Source organism: Pleurodeles waltl, chromosome 3_1, assembly GCF_031143425.1.
Source record: "Pleurodeles waltl isolate 20211129_DDA chromosome 3_1, aPleWal1.hap1.20221129, whole genome shotgun sequence".
Lineage (NCBI taxonomy): Eukaryota > Metazoa > Chordata > Amphibia > Caudata > Salamandridae > Pleurodeles > Pleurodeles waltl.
In genome coordinates this window covers 934,450,433-934,470,477 of record NC_090440.1, presented here as the reverse complement: position 1 = coordinate 934,470,477, position 20,045 = coordinate 934,450,433, and the positions used below count along the sequence as shown (strand labels likewise).

Sequence of the window (20,045 nt, the reverse complement as noted above, 5' to 3'; positions counted from 1 at the left end):
ACGTATCGTTTGCTACCTCATGTATTTTTTTTTGCTCTTGATACTTGCACAATTTTCACTTGCCTCATGTAATGTAACATTTATTTTTGTGACAGGCACACTTGTAATTTTTCTCTTCATGTATCTTTACTTGCCTATTGTGAAGCGCTCGGACACCTTCGGGTAAAGTCAGCGCTATATAAAAACGCATAAAATAAAATAAAATAAAATAAAATGCATACCTTCCACTAATGAAAGCAAGCAGAATTTAAAAGGCAAGCCCACTAACCAATGAAAGACACTGACGACATGGGCGGGGCTCTGAGCCGTTTTCTAACTACTACAGTGTCTCGCAAGCGCATGCTATGCAGGCTCGACCCTAAAAAGGGTCTGAAATGTGACACCGGTATCTCACGGTCTATATAGCTACTGTTACATGGCACCACAATAAGGAAGTAGTCGTTGCTCAGCGTCTGGAGTCGCACTCGCAGTATGAATCTGTCTTCTATACTTCCGGGTCGAAGCTCTCACTCTTGCCTCATTGGACGGAACCACTCACGTAAGCACTTATCTACGCCAATGGAAGGATGTTGCGGGTCCGCCTAACTCAGTGCTGCCAATCGCCACCCTGTCAGTCATGCTGCGTCTTGTGATCTGCCTCAGAGACCGGAAATAAACCAGAAGAACCAAAACAAAAGGAAACGCTATTTACTAGGAAAGACGCCCTGCTGCAGGAACGCTTTCCAGGTAAGTTAAAAGGAATGTAGGGTAACAAAATATAGATGCGGAGGGGGTGATGCAGTGGCGGGCTCAGACCATGTAGAAGGAAGAGCACCATTTCTTTGATACGCTCAAATGTGTGTTTGATTACAGCGCATCGTAGCAACGAACATCGGTGGAACAACACCGGCATTCGTAACATACAGATATTTAGCATGTAAACGGCAGAGGGCAAATGGACTTCTGCTGCATTAAATAATTCATTTTCTTTTATAATTACTCTACCTTTCTCTGTTGTTTATTACCCTGGCTCTTTGGGTGCTACGTGAGTCGCTTTGCTACTCCCCATCCACACGTTCCTATCTTACCAACACATTTTGCATAGTGGGGCTTGTCGTTTCGTAATCCTTACTACTTTTTCGATTCGGGGCACAGTTTGTGTTTATACAACCAGGAACCATTAATAGATGACATTTGCCACGGTCCGGTAACGCCGTACGCCTACTTAGCGGTTAGAATAAACTGCGTCCAATGAAATAAAACCATTCATACTGGGAGCTGTTTGGTTAAGAAGACAAAAACAAGGTTTGTTTACACGTGTCATGTAAAGTCTTACCAGCTATGTTACTGCCATTTGCTGTGTTTGAACTATTCTCTTAAGGGATAAATATGAATACAAATTGGACAAAGGTAACTACATATTTACTGCGAAATGACCTGTTGGTGTTTTTTTTCTCTAAACTACGTTTTCCTTCCCCATTTGCGCGTAAACAAGCTCACTTTCTGCTCTGTTTCCCCTTGTGTTTTTTTGCGAAAATGTTCATCCTCACTTTCTTTTTTCGCCTCCGAGAGTATATAATTTCTAATTCCAATGCAAGTGAATGCCCTGGTTACTTACCGTTAATCTTCATTACTCCGAGTTAGGTCTTCCTCACCACATCCATTACACAGTGAGCTTCAGGCCCCCTCCCACAGAACCTTCCTAGTAAAAATTTGTGCTGTAGCCTTTCCCATCCATCCCAAATGTGGCTTACTGCCCCATCTCTCAACATAGCCATAGGCTTCCTGTTCATTTCCCAAGCCCCAGTGCATATGAAGCAGAAAAAGAAAACGAAGGAAGGGATGGGAAACCCTATGTGATGAGGAAGACTTGACGAAATGAACATTACCCGTAAGTAACTGGGGCATTACCCCCTCGTCAGTCTCCCTCACCACATCTATTACGCAGTGAGCTGATATCAAAGCCGAAATCTGTTTTATGCCCAAAAGTAAAGTACACCAGCAAAAAATCTGCCTCTACAGACCAGTAGTCATTCTAAAAGTAAACCTGGCAAAGAGGATACAGCGCCCATCACAATGAAACTCAACAGCCAGACGACAGCATGCAAAAGTGCAGAAGCAAATTCAGCACCTGCGTCACCCACCAACACCACCCTGTAGTGGTCCAAAAACATGTTGTTGGGAAGCCCATGTGGCCTTATTGGAAGTGTCCACAACAAAAAACCCCTTCAAAGGAAACCCAGGACAGCAAAAGGACCTTCCACGAACATGGTGCACTTCTTCGGGTCCCTGAGCATCAGAAGCCAGACAAACAGCCTGCATAATTCATTAACGCAGCGTGGAGCTGGAAATCATATGGCCAGTCCTAACCGGACTAAAAACCACAACAAGCTCACCGCCTGCTGAACACTAGTAGTCCATGTCAGACGCCCACTACCCATTAAAAAAGATGAAAGCAAAGACTCCACCTCCTGCAGAGGTGCAGGAGAGACAAACAGAAGCACAGCCTTATGTGCCCTGTTAGGCAAAGATGGGACCATGGGCAAAAAGTTAGGATCTGGTCATAAAACAATCCTATCTCGTAAAAACAAAAAGGAGGATCTTAGGAATGACCTCTCAGCTCCCCAAGTGCCAACAGAAACGCCATCTTCAGGTTCAAGCGCTGAAGAGCAACTTCTGGCAAAGGGTCAAAAAGTGGGAGTGTTAAGCTCTTAACACCAAGTGAAGACCACCCTGCTCCCCTCCCAACCCCCCACCACCAGGGCTGGGCACACCATCCCAGGACAGTGCAGATGTAAATGAAGCACCAGGAGACCCCACAGATTCAAATACTGAAAGCCGCCAAAGTTACCCATTGTGCCTGTATTGTAGAGGGGGAACATCTTCGATTTGAAGAAATCAGCCAATAAAACCAATAACTTCACTGATTCAATTGACACAGAGTTCAGATCATGTCCCACACACCACCTGGAAAAGAAACCACAAGGTCAAGAGTAATCACAATCTGACAGAATGCATATAGCATCTCCCCCTGCCATCTGAACATCATTGCATCTGACATCCATTTCACCTCATAAGGAGTAAATGTGTGGAAGGAGAGCAGTGTCTCTGACTGCAAACCAAATCACAATCAGAAACCCAACCTACTTGGTAACAGAAGGAACACTTCCATGGTAAAGAGTCACAATCATTGGGGAAAACCCCAGCTTAGGTGGTCAGCCGCCCAGGGCACCCCCCATGGGAGATAGACGAACCTCAGTGACAACACCTGGTACTCTGCCCCAACATGATCTCCTGAAGCATATGCCACAGAGACTGAATCCTGCAACACCACTGGTAGTTCAAATACCCCATCACCACCTGATTGTCCTAATTCAAACCTGGTGAGCTCTGAGGGAGGCTACAAAGGCCAGATAGGCCAACTGGACAGTCTTCAATTCCTTGTAGTCCGAGGAGCAGCCAGCCGGCAGAGGGGTACACTACTCTTGGACAGAACAAGAGTCTGAGATTGCCCCCGCTTCCCCCGTCCAATTTGCTGGGATTCGTATGAACCACGAGATGGAGACACAAGAAATGGAAAAGGCCCCCTGCTAGAATGCTGCTGTGCAACCACCATACCAAGGCCCTCCTGATCAGCGGAAACACCTGCACTGGAAGAACATAAAAGGAAGAGCATGGGGACTGATGCCTAAGTATACGACAGATGAGGGGGTTCATGTGCACCTGTGCCCATGGAAGAACATCGATAGCTGGCGCTACCAACCCCTGTAACGTCAACTACAGGAACACAGGAGCTGGGTCCCGACTGAGCAGACTCCCCATCTCCCTCAGTATAACCCAACTTCTGGCCAGCAGAGGAAATACCAGTCCATTGACCATGTCCAAGTGACCGCCAATGAGGAACTGTGTGGGAACCAGACAAGATTATTATTATTATTATTATTATTATTATTATTATTTATTTTAAATTCTTTTAATTACGTTTTCGAACCAAGAGAAAATAAAAAAGTAAGACTGAGCACCCACAGGAACAGACATATGGTCCTATATGTGGCATTATTCAATCATATTCCGAGACACATACACATATTAGGCTATATATAAAATAAGCATCTCCTGTAAAGGGCAACAGGTGTGGGTTGTAGAAGGATGATGTACACTATGTACCATTGTTATTGAGAGGTCAGAGTCAAAATGCAGCAGTGCCTCTGTCTCAGATAGCTGCACAGAGTGCACATGGGCCGGTTCATTCGACAACTCAGTCATTCAAGGGAGTCGCCAAATGGCTCAGATGCTGTGGTATGTCCTTCAGATGCGAAACGGGGCTGTAGAGAGGCATATATCTCGCTAGTTGTATTGCAGTAAATAAGGCTCTGAAGCCATTCCCACACCGGAGGCAGTGTCCTTTAACCCCAATGTAGAGCTATTTCACCTCTCACCAGGAGAAGGGCTATGGCTGCAAAGCATCAAAGAGGTTTAGCAATATTCTTCACATATCCCATCAGGGGGTCAGAAGTAACAGAGGTGCCCACCATCAACTTCAGCATATTGAAAATTCAGCTGCATGTCCATGTTAAATGAGCAAAGCCTGCATGTTCTACTTTACATTTAAGACATATTGGTCAGCTAATGCCCTAAGTCCACCTCCTGCACCCTCTGATCCTGAGCGGGGAGAAGCTCAAGGCATGCGTGGGACAACTTGGAAATTGAACCAGCGCTGGAGACTGCTGTTATAATTAGTGCGAGGGGTGGGTAAAAGCACTCGCAGTATGCTCTGTAAACGGCAGAGGACAAAATGATCCATGTAGGTGGCGGATCCAAAGCGACTAACCTCCGTTTGTGAGAATACGTGATTGTGTGGGAAGAGGTCACCTATAATAGAAAGCTGAAGAGAGCAAAGCATATGTTGCACCAGTTTCTCCGCTGTTAGGGGGAGCATAGGATTGTTACCCACCAGGAGTGCTCTTGAGTATAGCAAGCTGCAAGACAGAAGGTGAGCCATCTGGCACCACGCCCAACACGTCATGGCCAATGGCTGGACATCTGTAGGATCCAGTGGGTGGATGGGAGCAGCGATTTCCATTGGTTAGGGAACACAGAATCCCTTCCTGGTATAGCATATGGTAATCTGGTATCTGGATAATACCATTAGTATGCGTAGTGGCACTGGGCAGCTAAATAGTATAACGGAAAATGGGGAACCCCAAAACCCCCACATTCAAACAGGAATGTCAGTACCTCCCAACACATGTGCGGATGCTTCCCAGCCCAAATGAACCGTGTCAAAGAACTCTGTAGTGTAGTGAAAAATGTATTGGTGAGAGGGATCGCTATGTTGACAAATAGATATAGAAAACACGGAAGCACCACCATTTTAATTAATGCAATGCAGCCTGCCATGGAAAGGAGGAGGCAGATTCAGCAGTCTATCTGTATATCTTTCCATGCAGGTCCATAATTTAGTCAAAATATGTGTTCCTTTTCTCAATGTATATAGATACCAAGACATTTAACCTGGTCCTCACGCCAGGAGAGAAGGGAACTCACAGCCCATGGTAGTAGTTACCTCCGTGAGTGGGAATAGCTTGCACAGATGCAAATTAATCCGCAATCTCTGCCAGCATCGGACTCAGGTTTGTGACAGGGTGACAGACAAACAAGAGAATGTCATCTGCATATAAGGCGACCAATTGGGGTCCAGTCTTGAATTGCCATTCTCTGTGTACTTGTTTCTCCTGAAGGTGTCATACCAAAGGGTGCATCGCATTTATGAAGGGGAGAGGTGACAGGGGGCACCCCTGACAAGTTCCCCTTGTGATGGGAAAGATGTGACAGTGTGCAGTTAACTTGAATATGGCCAGAAGGAGAGGAGTACAGCAGCATGAATAGGGAGACAAAGCCCCGGGGCATGCCGGGCGTACGGAGAGTGGCCTCTATGAAAGGCCATTCTAATGAATCAAATGCCTTCTCTGTGTCTAGTAGGGCAACCATGGCTGGTATCTTAGGGGAAACTCTATGAAGAGATGCCAACACTGTAGGCAGGTTAAGTGATGTGGACCTTTGAGGCACAAATCCTGATTGTGCTGGTGCGATTATCTGGTCCAGCAGAAGAGACAGCCGGTTAGCCACCTTCTTTGGCAGAATTTTATGGTCAAAATTCAAAAGTGACTGTGGTTGGTATGATCCACATAGGGTAGGGTCTTTGTCTGGTTTTAATAACAAAACAACCACGGCCTCCCGAAGCATGAGCGGGTGCACTCCTTCATCCATGGCCTCCTGGTAGACATCCAGAAGGTTGGGGGCCAGGATGTATTTGTATGCCTTATAAAAGACACATATAAATCCATCCATGCCTGGCACCGTAGAACTGTTTAATGAATCAATGGGCAGCATCACCTCCTCAGCCATGAAGGGCTTGCTTAGATACCGCTGCTGTGGTGAGCCCAGCCACACCATGGCCACTTCCTCCAGATACTGCAGCATCTCCGTGGAGCGGCCCTGCACAGGGGTGGTGTAAAGTTGCATGTGATAATTAAATAAGCATCTGTACCTCAGATGATGTTGAGGTCCTCGAGCCACTGGGCTCCTGTAGTTCAGGGATATAAGAAATCGACCTGAGGTGCTTATAAGGCATGCCAAGATGCGGCTGGGTCTCTCCTTCACCATACTGATGTGCCCTGGCATAGTTACCCAGGAATTTGGCCACATGTCCGCCAGCTCCTGGAATTCATCCAGCAGTTTGGCTCGGGCAAGCAAGGCCTCCGCCCCCAGGTAACGAGGGTGCCCCACTGTCCGCATCAGCTAGAGCAGCCTCAACATGGCTGATATTCCGGTGGATAGCTCACAGTACACCTGAGTGTTTAACTATAGTGATCACTATAATGTAGGCATTGAACACCTCCCACAATGTAGCTATAGATGTAACTGAAGCCACGTTAACAGCACAGCATTCTATAATAGCGGCGGTCCGATCGAAATACCTCGTTGAGCAGGGCCATAGCGGAGAAGTGCCATGGATGCTCCATATAGTCTGCGCAAGGAATGCACAGGTCGAGTCGGACTGTATGAGCAGCGTAACCATTGTTGAGGAGTCTTACGATCCGACCAGCCTTCATGGTGCCTCTAAGGGAGAGGCTAGTAGAAGCAGGGCCATGACGCGCATGCAACCAGCAAGCCCTACAGCCAGCAGGGTAGAAATGTCACAGCCTCTCTGGGAGCCGGGCTATAGTCATGGCTCCGAAAACATGTCTTGGCTGAATGTCCCTGGGATGTGTGTCAGGGATTGTTGAGGCAATGAGTGGGCTGAACGCGGCCTCTCCTTGGAGTGTTTCTTGCAAAAGTCAAGTACCTCTGCTGGTTTATCGAAGAGATGTGTCTTGCCCTGGACATCGACACGGAGTCTGGCAGGGTATATCATGCCATATCAGAGACTCAGACCCCAAAGGGCGGCCTTACCATCATGAAACTTCCATCTGGCTTTCTGTACCGCCGTTATGAAGTCTGGGTAGATGGAAATTGTGGCTCCTTGATATTGCAGAGGAGTTTTCCTGGGCCAGGCTGAGCGCTGGGTCACGATCTCTGTAGTTTAGAAGACATGCAACAATCAGTCGTGGGGGCGGGGGACTCCCAGCACGGGTTGAGCCATGAGCGATCTGTGCACATGTTTCACCACGAACATGGGGGTGAAGCTAGCACAGTCAAACAACTCTGTGAGCAGACGTTCGACAAAGAGGTCCATGCACCCTCTATTCGTCGTTTGCGCCACTCCGAGAAAGCAAATATTGTTGCGTCTACCCCACGCTTTGAAGTCTTACTTTTTTTTTTACAGCAACTGTGTGCAGACGGGACAACTCCACTATCTCTAACCTTTTGGCCATTTTTGCTGTAGTATCCTCCGTTTTTGAGATTTGGTCCTCCATGTGTGCCATTCGGGCATCATGTCGGTCAAGGAGCCCCTCCCCCCCTCCCACCCATCCGGTCTAGGCCGCTAGCTATTGTATCAAACCTGCCATTGATGGCCTTACCCAGCATGTAGCTCCATTATTTATTACAGTGGCGTTGGTGGATATATCTGAGTCCTTGACCCTGCAGGCCCCCGTCTCAGACATCGTGGGTGCACTATGTTCAGGTGTTTGTTTCTTCTTGTCAAATGCAAGCTTCCATTGCTTAGGCTCTCCTTTACCCATTATCCATGAAGTTTTTAAGGGATCTCGGAGCCTAGGACCACAAGGGGGGTCGCTAATGTCACGGGCCAATGCTCCAATGTCCTGGCCCGCCATCCCAGAAACAATTATTTCACCGGCTCTGCTAGTAGTTGCAAGGTGTAAGTTAGCAGAGCATTGGGGGGCTTATGTCTCACCGTGCCGACTCAGATAAGGCTGCTAGAGCGCCCAGCCCGTCACAAACCACAGCAGAACCCCTGCACCAGCGTGGCCCTCAACAGACAACGGGTGCGCGCGTTGGGCAGGTCGCAGTGCAGCCGTTCTGCCAAAGTGCTCCCCTGAAGGGTCCGGGGTCCTGCAGCGGTGAGCCAATCTTGCCCTCTGCCACTATATAGTGGTTCCATCAATCAGGGAGGCTCCGACCCTCTTGCACCACCAGGCGCCCGGTCCACCAAGGTGAAGAGAAAGTGTGGGGGGGAGGGGGAGTCAGGAAGAGTTAATCTCGAGCCACACAGTGAGACTTGTGCCTCAGACCCGCCTGCAGCCCCTATTGCTGTGGGACCTTCAAGGCACAAGGCCGGCACGCAAAGCACAACAGGCCCGAGGCATGCAGGCCCCAGCGCTCACTTCGGTGGTGTCACCGCCCACCCAGTCCCCTCCCGTAGCTGCACCCGCTACATTCTCTGCACCAGGTGAACCAGATCTCTCGACTCCGCCGATAATGGGAACCGACCCGTCGGAGCTCTAATGCTGCACGGCCATCTTGGTCGCTGGCATAGCCGCACTGCCCCCAGACAAGAATACTTGATGTCAAGGAGAAATCTGGGAGCCACCAGAATCCTGCCTACCTTCTGTATGTGGCTTTTAGGAAAAGAAGAGGCCGAGATCAGCCATTCCTCCAGAAAAAGCAGAATTCGAAAGAACTCTCACCAAAGGAGCCAACATATTTGTGAACACTCATTAGAATAATGACAGCCCAACAGAAAGTACCTGGAATTGGTAGGGCTCGGAGCCCATGCTAAACCTTAGAAACTTCTGGGATGAGAGACTGATGGAGATACAGATCCAATAGATACAATGATGCAACCACGTCCCCTTGATGTGGAAAGAGGAAGAATCTCTAGTAAAGACACCAATGTGAAAAGGACCAAACGAAAGAAAGAGTTACCCCTCTTTGAGGCCAAAAGAGATCTGAAAACATCTTCTAAGGAGAGAATGGAATACATTCACCGACCCTGGCTGATGAGGAGGCACTAGTGTTATTGACCCCTTGGAAAGCAGGTCCTGAATACCAGAGAGAAGGGCAACCCTCGTCACAGGATTGAATGACAGGGGCATTCACAAAAACACTGGGGGTGGAAAATCAAAAAACACATAATAACCTTCTTCTATTACTCTCAACAAAACTATGACAGACATGTTTGAAATGCCCAGAAATCGCATCAAACTTTCACCCATCAGCATTGAGAATGTGGGGACATGTAGATAGCCAGGAGGTCGCTGCTCGGTTCCCCCACTATTTGCCTGTGAAGACCAGAATGCAGCCTCAGAAGATATGCCATGGCTACATCCCGTTCCACAAGAGCTGGCAGTCAATAGAAGCAAACAACTGACCGAAGGACTTCTTCCACCAAAAATCCATCCTCTTGATGGTCTAGCCGGGATCAACAACTTCCTGGCCTCCACAGACTATATCACCATGTCCCCCAACGTTGACCCAGCAATCCAATCCCTGAGAAATAGATTTTCATCGGCAATGCCACTGTGCTGCATCCGCCTCCCAGTTCCTCAACCAGACTTTCATAGTGATTGCATAGAGTGAGGCAGGGATGCAGAAGCACCAGTGGACAAATTAGAGGCAGCATAAGACCTATTCACTGTTACCACCCTCTGGCCACAGGATCTGCCATAGGGGGGCATCCCCAGATCGGCACCCTGGAGAACAGACCCGCCAAAAGGAGTCAACAGTATTGACCGAGGGAAGACTTAAGCAAACCTGTGAATGGCATACCCTGTAGTCCAAAAACAGGGGAGGGCGGGGGAGAAAAAGGGCTATTCAATGTCCAGCCACTCAATTTGTAATGGATGATTGCTCCGGTGAATGGTTGTAACCAGGTTAGTTTATTAAATAAATATGAACGCAGCAGCAGAAACGATCCCTCACCCACCTTCGGTTTTTTCCCCGACTCCAACCGTCTCTTCCTCGAATGTAGAATTCTCGTCATACGTGCGTATGTCGAGAATTCTACAACACAACATATCCACCCCCTTTACAAACAATGGATAATATGCACAATCCCCTATAACCTAAAACTATGTACAAAATAAACTACACAGTAGTATGACTTGCAGCCAACTTCACTCAACATAATCTCGTAAATATCTTGGAGGTTTACGAGGTCTTAACCCTACTCTTTTTGCTTTGAACACTCCCTTTATTAATATTTGTAAGTGGTTCCACCTCTGTCTCTTGTTGACATTCACTTTGCAAACAATCTCTCTCCTGTACGTTCACCCTTCCTTTATCTAACATGTCTTCATCACTGATAAGCAAGAACCCACTATTCTCATCCGGAACCCAACTCTCAGAGCCCATCATCCTCTTTTCATTTTCATTACTTCTGCAATACAGTGCTACTCTCCTCTTATTCCACCGTTCACCATTTTCCAAAACGACATGAAATTCACGTACATTTTTAACTAAGTAGGGTCCCCTAAACTTCATGCAGCTATTTCCAGTATTTACCGCTCTAATTTTCACCCAAGCTCCCTTCTTAATAGCCTTTTCCCAAATAGATCGTGATGGCCCTGCACTCTTTTGGATCGACTCTCCTTCCTCTAAAACTGAAACCAACCATGGTGGGTTAACTTTTGTACATGCTTTCCTGTCTCTCATCACCTCAAAAGGAATTTTACCCGTAACACTATGCACAGTGGTGCGATATGCCCATACAAGTTCGTCCACCATGGTACGTACACTCTTACCACCTCTTATAGCCATGTTGATAACCCCCTTTACCATCCGATTGCACCTCTCTACCATACCATTGGCCTGTGGATTGTACAATGCAGTACGAGAATGAAATATCCCTGTCTGTTTGAGGAATCGTTCCATCTCATGGGAAACTAACTGTGTCCCATTATCTGTAATGAGTTTCGTTGGATGATCTTCTTCATGAAATATTTCCTGCATTGTCTTAATAGTTGCTCTGGTAGTAATCTCTTTCATGAATTTGACTGTCAACCATTTTGAATGCACATCAATCATCACTAAAGCATATCTTAAGTCCCATGGAACACCATTCAAAGGCCCAATAAAATCCATGCACAATGTATGCCACACTACGCTATGGATATGGATCCCGATAAACCACGTCTGCCCACTTTCAATCTCTTCTCACTCTCCACACAATCAACACACCTCTCAACCCAATTGCAAACATCACCATCAATCCCTGGCCACCAAAAATTCTTTAGTCTTTTTCTCGTTAAAGACTGCCCTAAATGGCCTTCATGAGCCAACACAAACAGTTTGTATCTCACACCTACCGGAGGAATAAACCTGTCACCCCTCACCACGATATTCTTAGTGACGATTGACAATTCCTCCAGAATCTTTGCATAGGGTCAAACCTGAGGGTTTAATGCACTCTCTCTCCTTTCTCCATTAACGATTAAATTAATAACGTCTTTCATACCTCATTTTTCTCCATTTCCTCAGACCACTCCTCACGCAATACCACACCCTGAGTGCATTCCAGCACGTCTTCAACACTTGCAACAGCACCATCACTCTCATAGTCTTGTATACGTTGTTTATCTACCTCCTGCCAATTCAATGGCAGGCGAGCTAGACATTCCGCCTGAATATTACGCCATCCAGGAATATATTCAATTGTAAACTGATACTCCTGCAACCTTGCAGCTAATCTGGCTAGACGTGGGTACACTTTGTTGGCACCTCCAGGTAACAGTACCCTCAACAATGGTTTATGGTCAGTGCGCAAAATTATCTTACATCCCCAAATGTAAGTTCTGAAATACTCAATGCCCCACGATGCGGCCAATGTCTCTTTTTCAATGACTGAATAATTTCGTTCTGATTTGGTCAATGAACGTGATGCAAACGCCACAGTCTCTTCTCCTTTGTTAGAGATTTGTGAAAGCACAGCTCCTAGACCAATTGCACTTGCTTCCACTGTTATGATAGTCTTAGCCTTAAGATTAAAAGGTACCAACACTTTAGCTTCACACATTTCTTTTTTTATGTTTTGAAAAGCTCTCTCTTGCTCATCCTGCCATTGGAATTTTTGTCCTTTGCGTAAAAGTTTTCTTATACTCTCCCTTTTATCAGCAAAATTCTTTATGAATTTTGAGTAGTACCCAATGAGTCCCATGAATGATATCAGCTGTTCTTTATCCTGGGGAGATGGAACTTTTTCAATGGCCTCCAACAGTTTCCTCATTGGTTTTACTCCATGCTCAGAGGAGGGTATAACCCAAATACTCAATTTCTTCAACAATTTTTTTTCATTTTTCTCTTTTTAGTGTAAGGCCTGCTTTCATAACTCTCTCTAATACACACTTCAGTACTTGGTTATGTTTTTCCACAGTTTCTCCAAAAATTAAGGTGTCGTCTTGAAAGTACAGCACGTTATCAATCCCTTCAAACACATCACACATTATTCTTTGAAACACACCTGCCGCAGAGGCCAAACCAAATGGCATCCTATTGAACTGATAGACCCCCTCCATAGTGATAAATGCTGTTAACTCTTTGGATTCTTCGTGCAGTTTGACCTGATGATATGCACTCCTAAGATCTAACTTGGAAAAATATTTCCCCCCTTTCAGGAGTAACACTAATTCGTTAATATTGGGTAACGGGTAATTACCAACCACTATATTCTGGTTGAGTGACCTGAGGTCGACAAAGAATCTCAAAGACCCATCAGGCTTACTTGTGATGACCACTGGGGAGATCCAACTGGATGTCTCAATACGTTCTATGATGCCCTCTTGTACCATGTCACCAATCATTTTCTTTACCTCATTCCTTGCCTTAATAGGAACTCTCCTCAATTTGTGCTGCACAGGAACTGCATCTTTCCTTAGCATGATTTTGTGTGCATACCCTTTAAGTGCTCCTACTTTATTGGTGAAAACTTCTTTGTATTCCTCCAATACACTACCTAAGTTATTATCTTGCAACGACATGACCCTATTATCTGTCCTGGGATCCAATCTTATGTGTAAATCATACTGGTGATGCCAACCCAGAATTGGTGGACCATTAGTAGCCACATAAACCTTACCCTCAATTTGTCTCTCAGCAAAACTTATGTTGGCCAACATGTAACCAATTATATCTATTTTCTCACCTTGATAACCACCAGGATTGATATCCTTTGGTAGAAGACGCACATTGGGCCACTCTTTAACCAATAAGCTTTTGGGTACAATTGTGTATAGTGAACCAGAATCAATCATTAGTCGTACCTTTCTCCCACGTACTATAAAATTTGCTGTTGGTCTGGGAGGTCTATGTATACTCTTTATGTCTTGTCCAGTGTTCCCTATGGATAAAACTCTATCTATTTCTTCAGCCTCCTCCATATAGTCTTGATGTATGATACCTACTCTAGATTTTCCATTACTCTTACACATGCGTGCAAAATGCCCCTTTTTACCACATTTCATGCAATCCTTACCCAAGGCAAAGCATGATTTTGAATCAGCATTGTGAAACTTACTCCCACATCTCGTACACACCTTATTGTAAGACTTGTTGACAACGTTATTCTTAATTGCACCCTTGAACATATGCCCACCTTTTGTGCTTGCCAAAACATCATTGTTTTCTTTTATAACACATGTTGAATTTGTATCAGAACTACCATAAGACACTCTCTCTTTCTTTTCCATCTCTCTCATACAATATTCAGATTGTTCCCCAACTTTTGCTATATCAATCGCATCCTTCAACGACGGACTTTTTGCTGCCCATAATCTTTCCTGCATTTTTTTGCTATGACACTGAACGATTAATTGATCTCGTATCAATTCTTCAGTCATCGCCCCAAATTGACATTTGGTGGATAGCTCCCTCAATCTTGTGACAAATTCATCAATACTCTCCTCTGATCTTTGTGGTTGAGTATAAAATGTATGTCTTGCCATGACAATGTTGACTTCTTTCGAAAATCTTTTTTCCAGTCTTTTCCTCACCTCCTTATATACATCCATTTCCGGTTGTCCTTCTTCTACTAATGGTTGAGGTAAGTACTTAAATATGCGCTGACCTTCCTGTCCTATAGTACTTAAAAGAATGGCTTTTTTTCTCGCTGGTCTCAAATCCTGGCCGTCAAGTGCCACCAAATAATTTTCAAAAATGTCAATCCATTCACACCAAGGAATAGGTGGATTAGCTGGTTGTGCAAGGAACGGTGGAGGTGGTACTATACCTTGAGTATTGGTGGCCATGGTAATTCACAATTTAAATATTGGTATTTTCTCTTTATTGTATAATTTTTTGTTTTTTTTGTTTGATAAAACCAGTCTAATAAGTCTTAAAATATGAATCTAGACAACATCAAACATTGTTAATAAATAGTCTCATCCTTGTGTAGAACCTTGTTGACCTTCAACATTGAATTGTCCACTTTTAAAAATTGAAATTAAATTTTTACTCCCAAAATGGCCGCCGCGTTATGAGCAATCCGATTCTTACTCCCAAAATGGCTGCCACATTAATGGACAGTTGTTCCAGCTTGTCGTTCCTACCCCCAAGATGGCCGCCACGTCATTTGACGTTTTCTTTAAGGGCGGTAGGGGTTGTTTAGAGAAAATATTTGTTTTTTTAGCTTACTAAATATTCGTCAAAATCCATGCGCGTCGACTCTCCTTCCCATGCCATTAAATTTCAATCAAGAAAGAAGTCATTTTTCATGTTCGCCGTGAAAATCACGGGTCCATACTCACGTTTCTGTGCCACGTTAATCTGAAGGTGGAGGCAGGCGCTCGTCGCCAATGTAATAAAGATGATTGCTCCGGTGAATGGTTGTAACCAGGTTAGTTTATTAAATAAATATGAACGCAGCAGCAGAAACGACCCCTCGCCCACCTCCGTTTTTTTCCCCGACTCCAACTGTCTCTTCCTCGAATGTAGAATTCTCGTCAGACGCGCGTATGTCGAGAATTCTACAACACAACACTATTCAATGTCCAGCCACTCAATTTCCATCACCTTCTTAATAGAAGAGAGCAAAGGATGGGACGCAGGCTCGCTACTTTGGGATTGTATGAAGAAATCATTAGGTTCTTCTAACCACTGAGGCATGTCACTCATGAAATGTGTCTTACCCTTCTATAACTCTTACTCCCCTCAACGTACAGAGTAACAGGCAGAAACATCACCATTAAGGTTTTGGGATGTCGGTTTCACTACTCTGTCTGCGCTCGGGGAAGGAATGCTCAGAGGAAAAGGCCCATTGGACAGGGCTGCGAGGCGGCCACGAACCTGGGCCTTGTCAGAAGAGTCCCTCGTCTATCATTGTCTTCCCCATCCAGATCTTCACTGGTATAAGATACCAAGTGCAGCTTTGTAGGACAGGAAGACCTGTAAAGTAAGCAGCCACTGCATCCTGGAACATGAGCTGAAGGGCCTATAAAGAAGGGGCCTCAGTCCGACTCGGATCCATACTGCTAGGGCCTGCCACCTCCTGGTTAGTGGCCGAAGTCTACACAATGCCAACAGCAGAAACAAAGCCCAAACTACCTAGTGTGCCGGCTTAAAGAGACCCCAAGCAACGAAGAAACTGGGTACTATATCGGGATCCCCCATTATATAGCAGTATAAAACAAGTGAGACAGCGTGCACTCTCCCCAGAGCAGCGACGCTGCTCCAAATTGCATGTCATCCCATAACAAGTTCTGCCTGTGGGGCTGCTGTTTCGACAGCTGAATGCTGCTGCTCACTCTCACTCACCAACCCGCTCTGCCAATGAAACACGCGGCAATGGAACATCTGCAAGTCCTGTGTACGAAAAATCCCCGGGACTGCCCAACTCACCGCAGCAGGACCACACTCACCGCCCAGGATCCTGCAGAAGGAACTCAGCTTTGGACAATCATGAGCTCACTACAGCAGGGCCTCCCCTGAGGGTAACAGCCTGGTACAGCAAGGCTTTAAGGGGAGTAATTACCACATTCAGAGCCGATCCAACAAAAGCAAGTAGGCCAGGCCCTACCTCAGAACCGGGTATGAGGGCCTGCAAAAGCTCAACCTCTCCCTCGTACCTGAAAACTTGCTTGAAGAGTCTGCGAAGCAGAACTTAAAAAAAAAAACAAAAAAAAAAACCTGAAAGTTGGGTGGGTCAAGCCTCTTTTAAGGCTATATTGATAGATGGGGCAATGGGGCAGATGGCCATATTGGGGCGGGATGGGGAAGGCTAGAGTACAAATTTTAGCTCTGAGGGTTCTGTGGGGGAGCTAAAGGTCACTGTTTAACGAATTTGGCAAAGAAGACTGACGTAGAGGAAAGCAAAAGTACAGGTCCTTCTACCAGCTGCAAAATCAGCATATTATGGGGGTCATTCTAAGTCTGGCGGGCGGCAGAGGCCGCCCGCCAGACTTCCCCCTCCAAAATACCGCTCCGCGGTCGAAAGACCGCTGAGGGTATTTTGGGATTTGCCCTGGGCTGGCGGGCGACCGCCAAAAGGCCGCCCGCCAGCCCAGGGCAAATCATCCTTCCCACGAGGACGCCGGCTCAGAATTGAGCCGGCGGAGTGGGAAGGTGCGACGGGTGCAGTGGCACCCGTCGCGTATTTCAGTGTCTGAATAGCAGACACTGAAATACAAAGTGGGGCCCTCTTACGGGGACCCCTGCAGGGGCCCCGCGGCACCCCCTACCGCCATCCTGTTCCTGGCGGGAGACCCGCCAGGAACAGGATGGCGGTAGGGGGTGTCAGAATCCCCATGGCGGCGGAGCGCGCTCCGCCGCCATGGAGGATTCACAAGGGTAGCGGAAAACCGGCGGGAGACTGCTGGTTTTCCGCATCTGACCGCGGCCGAACCGCCGCGGTCAGAATGCCCTGCGGGGCACCGCCGGCCTGTCGGCGGTGCTCCCGCCAACCCTGGCCCCGGCGGTCTCTGACCGCCGGGGTCAGAATGACCCCCTATGTGTTTTAAAATGCTGAAATGTGTGAAAAGAATTGCATTTTTATTTTGCTTTCTGACTTGAGCTGACATTTGTGAAATTTTGAGGAGAACGACAGTAAAATAAAGTTGAGAAATGTATAACATTTTTATTTTTTTATCAATAAAATATGTTGTCTCTCTCTTAAAAAAGAGCTGGAGTCTTTTCCAAAAGGTACAATTAAAAAGCTGCAGCAATGGTGGATTTGAGTGTGACGTCAATTAGAAGTAGTTCTGTGCAATGATTTTGCAAGCAACATTACATACTGCAAGGAAAGATCATTCGGTTATGGAACAAAAAAATAATAGTATGCTTAAAATAGATCAGATTATAATATAGAAAGCTGATCTATTTTAATACATTGTTAAAATGTACGATTTTTCAAAATTTAACAAAATGAGAATCTGTTTTGTTACTGCTCCCGTTTAACTTACACCATGCTCTACGTAAGTAAGTCACTTTAATGCCACTGTTCAGATTAACACTGTATGGCTTCAACCAAACCTCTATTTTCTCTGTATCGTACTCCTCTTTGTGAGCCCTGAAAAAGTGTGTTAGGTATCTTTCCACCTGATTCTGCATAGTACTTTATCTTTCAAATTATTGTACCAAAATTGGACTAGTAATTTTTATTTTCAAGCACATAGAATTACAAAGGTGTATGTCCCCCGTGTCCCTAAAAATTGTTACTGCTCACTAATTTCTTGTAAAAGCTATCGTTCTTTTAACAGGGAACCCAAAAATGTCAGGTTTTTTTGATCGAATGAGCTGCTCCGAGTGCATAGACTGGGGGGAGAAACGGAACACCGTTGCATCCGTTGCTGCTGGAGTCTTGGTATGTTATACATTTGAATTCGTATTGTTTGTTTCAGTATTTTCCCTGTTTTGGAGTCTTAATATTGTTATACCAAACATGTATGATGTTGTACACCCTACGTTTGTTTTTAAGTTTTGTATACCTTTTAAATAGTTTACTGAATATGCATGTTTCGAAATAACATTTGATCTGTCACTAAATAGTAAAGATCGAGCTTAATCTAAGATAACATACAGTTAATTTTGATGGCATGTTTTAAACAACTATGTAAAAAGAAGAGGTACATATTGTACTTCAGCATGCGTCATGCGCTGCCATTGTCTGGGTTACTTCAAAAGGCCATGCACTGAGTGTTTCAGGGATACTCTACTTATACTTTTTAATACTATTTATACATTTTTGATAGAATAAAAAGTGAACGCAAGCAAAAACCTATCAAAATGTTGGAGCTAAAATTAGATCACTACCCAGAACAATCTATAGAAATACATTGTGCAGTGAGTGTCCAACCAGATGTCTGCATTGACTCCAGAAAGTAGTACTGCCAAAATAAGTTGATCAAAACATTGACTAGAGACGTTTGATATAAACGTTTTCACCCAATTCCGTAACTTTTTGTGCACCTAGGTGCCACATAGTGTTAAAAAATTGAGTGTGAGGTAATGAAATGCAGAGATAGATTCAGAGAATCATATGTAATTTTTTTACGAACGCAAATCCAGACTGCAAAACCCCTTGTCTATACAAGTATACCTACACAAATAAATCTGTGCTGGTAAAAGTAAAGGAAATGGGTATCACATGGAGGTTGTCAAATAATGCTGCATTTAGATTCCTGCTTTTAGCAAAATTGCCACATAGATAATAGCAAAAACACATTGCACCTTGGACCCGCAGAGGAGAGACAAAAGAAGCACATTTAAAATTGAAATTAAATGTATGAAGATTTCTTCATCCAACCTCCTAATAAATACTAGATGAATTTCAGTTGCTCCCAACATCAGTTGATCCGCATATTCTGTTTGAAATAGACTTGCTCTTTCATTTACACTCAAAGCCCCCCTCCCCTGATTTCATTCCTTTCACTCATCAGTACATTAATGTAAGTAGTGACCTGTTCAACTCGATAGACACAGGAATTACAAGAGTTGAAGGCTCATCAGCTCTCATACTTGGTGTTAGCGGAGGCCAGTCAACCCTTAGGCTTACTCACACAGGACACGTAAACAAAATATAGAATTAATAATCCATCTCCAAGTTCTAAAACTCACAGGTTTCTAATTCAAATTGTTTCAGAGACTACCTTTACAGGTCTTCCCTACCTCATGCTCATTAAACCCTGCCTTTTAAGTAAAATGTGTGAATGGTTGAAACAAACCCACCATATAGTCCCACACACTCAGTCGCTCAGGTAACTTGGTGACTATTAGTCAAATAGTATTTCCCCTTACTTTCTGCAAGAATTATCGGTGCCTTAACAGTGTTTCATGGCGAGCCCACAAGGGGATCCTGCCCGGAGTGTGTTGAGGCCAACTTCTGTGAGGTTCCACCGTATAGCTCCGACCATTCGTGACTTCTGTGGTTGCTCCAAACTCACCATATTCTTAAGTGCCAGTCCTCGTAGACAGTCACTCTTGCCAAAGGATAGTCAAGATAATAATGATGGTGCTTACAGTTAGAGTTGTACTCTATGACTTTATATTCATTTCCATCCTGACCAAAGAAGGAGCAGTGCCTCTGGAGACCTGGACACCCCATTAATTATTCTCAGCTACCTGAAAAACCTTTCTTTGGTATTAGTTGTTTGATGTCTGGGCCACCATATCTGTAATTAAGTGGTCAGATGCATTTTTCCATAGATTCTTATTTTTTCTAGTGCCATCACCTGTTG

The 20,045-nt window shown here is 45.2% G+C and overlaps 1 protein-coding gene across 1 annotated transcript in view; it reads left to right on the top strand.

Moving 5' to 3' along the window:
- Window positions 1–589: 589 nt before the first annotated feature.
- TMEM50A (transmembrane protein 50A) overlaps window positions 590–20,045 on the top strand; it is a 50,079-nt gene continuing 30,623 nt past the window's right edge. Inside the window, exons 1-2 of the mRNA XM_069223944.1 lie at window positions 590–726; window positions 18,069–18,172. Of these exons, the coding sequence (XP_069080045.1) occupies window positions 18,080–18,172 (93 nt within the window). The 5' untranslated portion in view covers window positions 590–726; window positions 18,069–18,079. The remainder of the gene's footprint in view (window positions 727–18,068; window positions 18,173–20,045) is intronic.